This window comes from Astyanax mexicanus, chromosome 12 (genome assembly GCF_023375975.1).
Source record: "Astyanax mexicanus isolate ESR-SI-001 chromosome 12, AstMex3_surface, whole genome shotgun sequence".
NCBI classification, from domain to species: domain Eukaryota; kingdom Metazoa; phylum Chordata; class Actinopteri; order Characiformes; family Acestrorhamphidae; genus Astyanax; species Astyanax mexicanus.
The window spans coordinates 4,025,091-4,032,243 of NC_064419.1; the positions used below are offsets into that span (position 1 = coordinate 4,025,091).

The 7,153-nt window shown below is 37.0% G+C and overlaps 1 protein-coding gene across 2 annotated transcripts; it reads right to left on the reverse strand.

Annotated features, from left to right (window-relative positions):
* Positions 1 to 312: 312 nt before the first annotated feature.
* lhfpl4b (LHFPL tetraspan subfamily member 4b) lies at positions 313 to 6,978 on the reverse strand. 2 transcript variants are annotated; one of them, XM_007245841.4, is made up of 4 exons: positions 6,550 to 6,978; positions 5,271 to 5,498; positions 4,106 to 4,156; positions 313 to 3,343 (listed from the first exon to the last, which is right to left on the reverse strand). In XM_007245841.4, exons 1-3 carry the CDS (start codon positions 6,965 to 6,967, stop codon positions 4,131 to 4,133), a joined length of 672 nt encoding a protein of 223 aa, XP_007245903.1. In that variant the 5' UTR covers positions 6,968 to 6,978; the 3' UTR covers positions 313 to 3,343; positions 4,106 to 4,130. The 2 variants fall into 2 exon arrangements, with proteins under 2 accessions (XP_007245903.1, XP_007245902.1); XM_007245840.4 differs by having other exon boundaries at positions 5,265 to 5,498.
* Between the last annotated feature and the right edge of the window lie 175 nt (positions 6,979 to 7,153).

Below are 7,153 nucleotides of genomic sequence, written 5' to 3' on the forward strand. Positions count from 1 at the left end.
AGATTTAATTTCAGGTCATTTTGAAGTGTTTTCAAACTATGTATTAAACAAAAAAATCAACAAAAATTAAAAATGGAGATATTTCAGTTCACTTATTTACTCTATGTAACATTTAAGTCTTAAAACCGAGTTAAAGTTACTTCAATTTTTTTATAAATTAAATTTACTTAAAAAAAAAAAAGCAAATGCAGAAAGTTGCAAAGCTTTTTTTTTTATTTTACTATTTTTTTCAGTGTACATAGATACTTTACTATATTCTGTAATTATAAAACTACAAAGAATAGAACTAGAAGGTGGTGTTAATATCCTGAATTGACTGTGCATTTACAAAAGGGTGGTGTTTGATTTCTTTAATAATACAATGTGTACAATTATAAATCATTGTCGTCCAATGAAAACAGGTATCTCCAAAAGTAAAAGTACAATTATAGGATGGAGAAAAAAAAATCAGGTTTTTGGAGAATTTCTATTGGTCCATTAATCAAGAACGTTTTGACACAGTGTTTGACACAGTTTATATGGCATTAAAAAAAAGGAAAAAAAAGTCACATGATGCTGCTAGACATTAAACATTTCTCTTTTTTCATAAACTCACTCTATATCGCTCGCTTAAAAGTGCTCCAGAGTGCTCTAGACTATGATTTTCTTGAACAGAGCTCAAACTCCTCAAAAAACATGGAGTAGGGGTACAAAAGAGAAATGAGATTCTGCCTTTTTAGTGGCATTTTTAGATTTTTAGAGGTCCTGGTTTTGAACCTGGATGGAAACCTGGCTCCTGACTGAAGACCTAAAATATGTTAAACTCTTAAAAAACGATTCAAAACTACTCAAAATTGGTCAATACCAAGCTTGAGGGAAAATATCAGATTCACTCTCTCGTTAGAATCTGATTACAGATCACATATTACTAAGTAATCCTACAGTTAATATGAATATTGCTTGAACTCTTCTTCTACATTCATCTGTAAAATACCTTACATTTAACATTTTACGAGACGGTAGCATGCACCACACTGACTGAACTGACCGCAGGACAATGTAGAAATCTGAACACACACAGTTACAGTTACAGCGGCTTGAAAAGAAGTGAAAAAAAACAACACTTCAACACATTTGATGGCTTTGGCTAGGACTGTCACTGATGCAGATTACACTGATCATCCATAACATTAACACACTGCTGATAAGGGATGTGGAAAAACACTGATTAATACAGTCTACAGTGGCAACTGTCAAGGAATGGGTGTAGTGTATTAGGCAGTGTGTTGAAAAAACAAACAAAAAAACGCTAGTACACAGTGGCTTGCAAAAGTATTTAATCCCCATTTGAACTTTTTCATTTCAACATTTAGTCAAATTATAACAACAAACTAAAAAGTATTTTATCAAGATTTTTAAGTGATAGACCAGCACAAAATAGCACATAATTGTGAAGTGGAATTAAAATAAATTATGTTTTTAAAATTTTTAATCAAATAAAAATCTGAGAAGTGTGACGTGCAAAAGTATTCATCCCCTCTATATCAATACTTATTAGAGCCACATTTAAATGCAAGTTACAGCTGCAGGTCTTTTGGGGTTTGTCTCTACTAGATTTGTGCATCTAGAGACTGAGATTTTTGCTCATTCTTCTTTACAAACCAACTGCTGTGATCAGCTATTTTATGTCTTCCCAGTCTCAAATCTTTCGCAACCTCCAACCAGGTTTTTTTTTTTACAGAATTGTGAATATTGCAATAATTGTGAACAAAAATTATACATGTTTTTCAAAATTGTAGTAAAATAAAAACTTGAGTCTTACATGCAAAAGTAGTCACCTCCCTTTTCTCTAAAACCCCTAAATAAAATCCAGAGCAATCAATTGCCTTTAGAAGTAATTTAATTAACAGAGTTAATAGAGTCCAGCTGTGTGTAATTTAGTCTCAGTATAAATACTCCTGATAGCCTCAGGTGGTTTGTTAGAGAGTACTAGTGAACAAACAGCGCCATGAAGACATGAAGGAAATAAAGGAAGTCACCAGACATGTCAGAGATAAAGTTGTGGAGAAGAAGTTTAAAGCAGGGTTAGGTTATTAGGTTATAAAACATATCCCAAGCATTGAGCATCCCAACAAGCACTGTTCCACACATCATCAAAAAAAAGTATTCTACAACTGTAAACCTACCAAGATATGGCCATGGTCCACCCAACTGACAGATCAAGGAGCAAGAAGAGCACTGGTCAGAGAAGCAGCCAAGAGGCCCATGGTCACTCTGGAGGAGCTGCAGAGATCCACAGCTCAGGTAGAAGAATTTGAACAAGCTGTGCACTCCACAAATCACCTTCCAGCAAGACGATGACCCTAAACATACAGCCAAAGTCTCCAGTGAAAGTCTCAAAAGCTAAATCCCATTTTTTTTTACTGTGGCTAGACCCTCTCTATCTCACCTGGCAGAGCTTCAGTCTCTAAATTTTAGTCTCTAGATGCTCAAAGCTGGTAGAGGCATACCCCAAAAGATGTGCAGCTGTAATTACAGCAAAAGGTAGCTCTACAAAGTATTGATATAGGGGGTATGAATACTTTTGCACAACACACTTTTTCCAGAATTTTATGTTATTAAATTTATAAAAAGGTGCCTCAATAGAAGGCTATAGTGGTGCTAATGTTATGGCTGGTCAACAGATTGTCAGTAATAATTCCACAATATTTTTATTGGAAGAAGATAAACAGAAAAAAAACGTTTGGTAAACATACAGTAAATTAATTATATTAAAAGATTATAAGGCCAAATCTGACTAAAATCGGGTGCGTCCATTATAATGTATTACAAACTATAGGTGAAAATTTAAAATATTGATAATTTAGTCAATTATTTATTGCAGATCCGTCAGAAAAATCAATTTAATCAAGCATTCAAATGAAATTGAGTAATTGTGACAGCCCTAGTCCTTTTCCAGAAGACTTTTCCAGAAAGATAGATAAATCAGTAGATAGATAAATATCTCTGGTAAAATCTGTAGTGATCTATACTGATGAACGCTCACTGACTGATACAGGGAATACTGGCTCTGTGGGCATACAGGAAACTGTAATGACCTTCTGTCCCTCAGCCTGAGCTGACAGCAGCACTGCAGAGAGGGAATAATGTCTCTCCCTCCAGAGATGGACGATTCTGAGCATGGAGGATACGGTTGCCGGGTGACGGTTGCCAGGTGACTGTTTCTATGCAGAGAGGAGAGATTATGTAAGCAGTGCAGTCAGGGGGTGATGTCATGCTGAGGGGGTGGAGGCTCCGAGCTCCTCTCACACCATCTTTCTTCTTTCTCTCAGGGAGGAGAGGACATGATGCGAAAGGGAACCATCTGAGAGAGAGAGAAAAAAGAGAGAGAGAGAGAGAGAAAAGGAAAGACAAAAAGAGAGAGAGAGACAAGAGAGAGAGAGATATCAGTCATGGGTGAAAGGAACGTAATGGAGGAAGATTAAAGCAGTGGGGGAGATAACAGGACATAATAAGATGGGAAAAAGAGATAGGAAATGAAAAATAATGAGAGGAAAAAGTGAAAGAGAGAGAGAGAGAGAGAGAGAGAGACATCAAAGTCAACATATTCTCAGTTTGCAGGAAAAAATAAAATAGGGGTAACACTTTAAAATAAGACTATCCTTATAAAGGTTTATTAATGGTTTAAATAAATAAATTAGATTATTAATTATTATTTATAAAAAAACATAGATAAGCAGTTACAACAGATCAATTAAAAAAAGACAACAGTGATTTGTTGTTTGCTTAGTCATTTAATAGAATGTAATAATGTAATTTATAGTAATTAGTTAAACATACTTACAATTATATTAATATGACAAGTTTACAGCTGATTGGTAAAAAAAAAAAAAAACACAGAGTAATATCACTGTTGCCATTTCTATTTATGTGTCGTTATTTATTTTTTAACTGCTTATTAATGGGTTTTACAGTTTTTGCAACCTAATAAAAGCCATTAATAAACCATCTATAAACCCTTTATAAAGGTAGGCTTATTTCAAAGTGGTACCAGAATACGATAAATGCATTTACTTTCATGTCCCCCTCTGAAACCTAGTGCAGATAGTGTAAAAGACTCCAGTACCTGATGCACGTCATCCATCAGCAGCCTACGCCTCCAGTAACAGCCCAGTCACTGAACAAGAGGAGGAGAATCTGACATTAATGAAGTTAAATTACAGCCCAAATTGAATTTCTTTCATTTCAAACTGAAACACACTGAAACACAAAGCTCTGCATTTACAGGAGATGTACACGTCAGCTCACAGACGCCCTGTGCTGTGGACATCACCCTAGGAGTGATGTGGGGAGAAAACGCCATCTACCCACCTGGAGGGAGCAGGGCCAATTTTGCTCCCTCTGAACGCCGGCAGCTTGATGGCAAAGCTGCGTGAGCTGGGGTTCTAACCTGCGACTCATAGTGGCAGCGCTTTAGACCACTGGACCACCCAGCGTTAAGTTACTTTGTATTTAAACATCAAAGCACATTGTTTTTAACCCGTGTAAATGAGTTTTACAAAGTAAATCTGAAAAAATAAATAAAAATTAAAAATAAATAAAACTACTGGCATGGCCACATCCACTAATCACTAATTTAATTGGCCACTGCTGGTTTAGGGTTTAAAAAAGGCACTTCTGGGTTTGGTGATGGATATACAAGCCTTGATGAGTAGTAACACATGAGTAAAACAAACAAGTTAAGCATGTTTATCAGAACCCAGGAATTTCTGTTTGATCTCAGAGAAGGCAGAAGCGAGGTTGATACAGTAGTACCAAGTCCCATCAATTCGTCCATTACTTTGAGGATACTACCTTAAAAGGGGTACATTACTGGGCATTCCAATATCAGATGAAAAAAAGTACCAGTCCCTGTACAGCATTTCCAACATAAAAAGTCTGGAGGCGTCCAATTGTAATCATCAATAGAGCAACTTAAGTCCTTCTGCTATAATATTTTGAGATTTTTGCACATGTTGCTGTTTAACTGATTCTATAAAATGGTAAAATGTTTCTATAAAATGTTGATGCTTTATGTGCCGCATATTGTACCCTAAAATATTTTGTATAAGTATTACTATCTTCGTCATTATTTTTTTCTTTGATACTGTGACTAATTTGTAAATAAAATTAAAAAATCCCTATTATCTTCACAGTCATACTTTTTTTTAATACCAATATATGTAACATATAGTTACTAACTGAATAAATTAATATGAATAAAAAAGAATAAAACGTGTGTTTACCCTCACCATCCTTGGCGTCGTCAGGGAGCAGAGCGTCTTGCCGGTTGCCGAGGACGAAGGCGAGTGTGGACAGGATCCCAGCGTCCAGCACTCCCAGCATGGCCAGTATGTAGGCCCAGTGAACACTGCAGTTCCCTGAAGAGAAACTGGTTACACTGTCCCCACACAGCGCCCGCATCTCCGCACACTCCCAGGAGTCCGGGAACAACACACACGCCAGCGCCAGACAGAAACCTGCACACGTATACACACACAGAATGAAGATATATCACAATCAGCCTCAACATAAGACCTGCTTAAAAAAATTATAAACATTTTCTAGCCTTTTAAAGCTTTTAAAGCTTTTACTGTGGTAATTTCCTTTTTAACAGCGCCCTCCCTGATCCGACATATAGCCTCTGATCTGACATCTCACCGCTATCAGATCAGAGGCACAATGTGCTGCTGCAGTTCAGCCAATCAGCTCTCCCTCATGCTCCACCTCTAAACCCATACATCATCCACTCCCATTTTTTAACCACAGTTGAACAGTTTGAGTTTGTATTCAGTAGTAGGTAAACATCTGGCTTCTATAACCTTTAGATGAGCACCTGAACATGGCATATGTATCTACGTATCAAAACTCAACTCATAGAGGCCTTGCTAATTAATTAATTCTCATTAATTAATTAATTGAAGTTTACTTTTACACTGGAAGTCTCCATTGCCACCTTCACACCTCATGTGTTTATCTGATTTATTGTCCTTTCTGAAATTTACATTAAGAAGTTCAACTGACAATTTTTTATCGAACTTGGCAACCTCTTATTCATTATTTTAACCAATTATCACATTTGTCTATAAACTGACTAATTATTGAGAGCCTCTATCTATCTATCTATCTATCTATCTATCTATCTATCTATCTATCTATCTATCTATCTATATTAATCGATCATATTGTGTGCCTACCATACTCATTTTAACTTTTTTTCATTATTATTATTATTATTATTATTATTATTATTATTATTATTATTATTATTATTATCATTATTATTGTTTTAATATTACTTTATTTTCTATTCACATTTATATGTTTTACAGTGTATTTTATTGTTTAGCTTAAAAATGCTACTTATCTCCTCTCTTTTTTTTTATATTCTCATTAGACCAACAATGTGAAAATGTTGTGTAGGGGAAAATGTATGTTAACATTGTTTTGTGATTATTTGCACTGTAACTTAATATAATCTCCAATAAAATAAATAATTGATGTTTGTTAGAGCAGGTAAATCCCTCTCACCTGCAGTCAGCTGCAGCCAGGCGCAGATTTTGTAGACCGTGGCTGCGTTGCAGAAGCGGAACAGACACAGGCAGCCCACGCTGGCCCACACCATGGTCAGGGACATGCAGACCAGCACAGCTGGAGACTGGAAGGCCGGCAGGGGGGTCAGGGTGCGCAGGGACCCCCTGCACTCCGGCACGGGCCAGTCCGACTCCACACACACCTCGAACAGACCCAGGGTCCCGGTCTGAGGGGGCGTACCCCCGCCCCGATAGCGCAGCTCCCTCGTGCCCACCCAGGACGGCTGGATGAGGATGACCACCTCGATGACGGCGAAGCAGAGCGTGCACACGGCCCACAGCACGCCCACGGCCCGCGCGCTGCGGATAAACTCCGTCTGATACAGCCGGGCCACCTCCGTCGCGTGGGGCTGCATGACCACTGCACAGACCTGAGACAATAATACTCAGATTAATTAAAAGTTTATATATTTACAGTGGCTTGCAAAAGTATTCAAACCCCTTGAACGTAAATTTATTTTATATTTTGTCAGCTTACAACCACAAACATTAAAAAAAGAAAAACTTTTTAGGGAAATTTAAGTGTTTAAGACGAACACAAA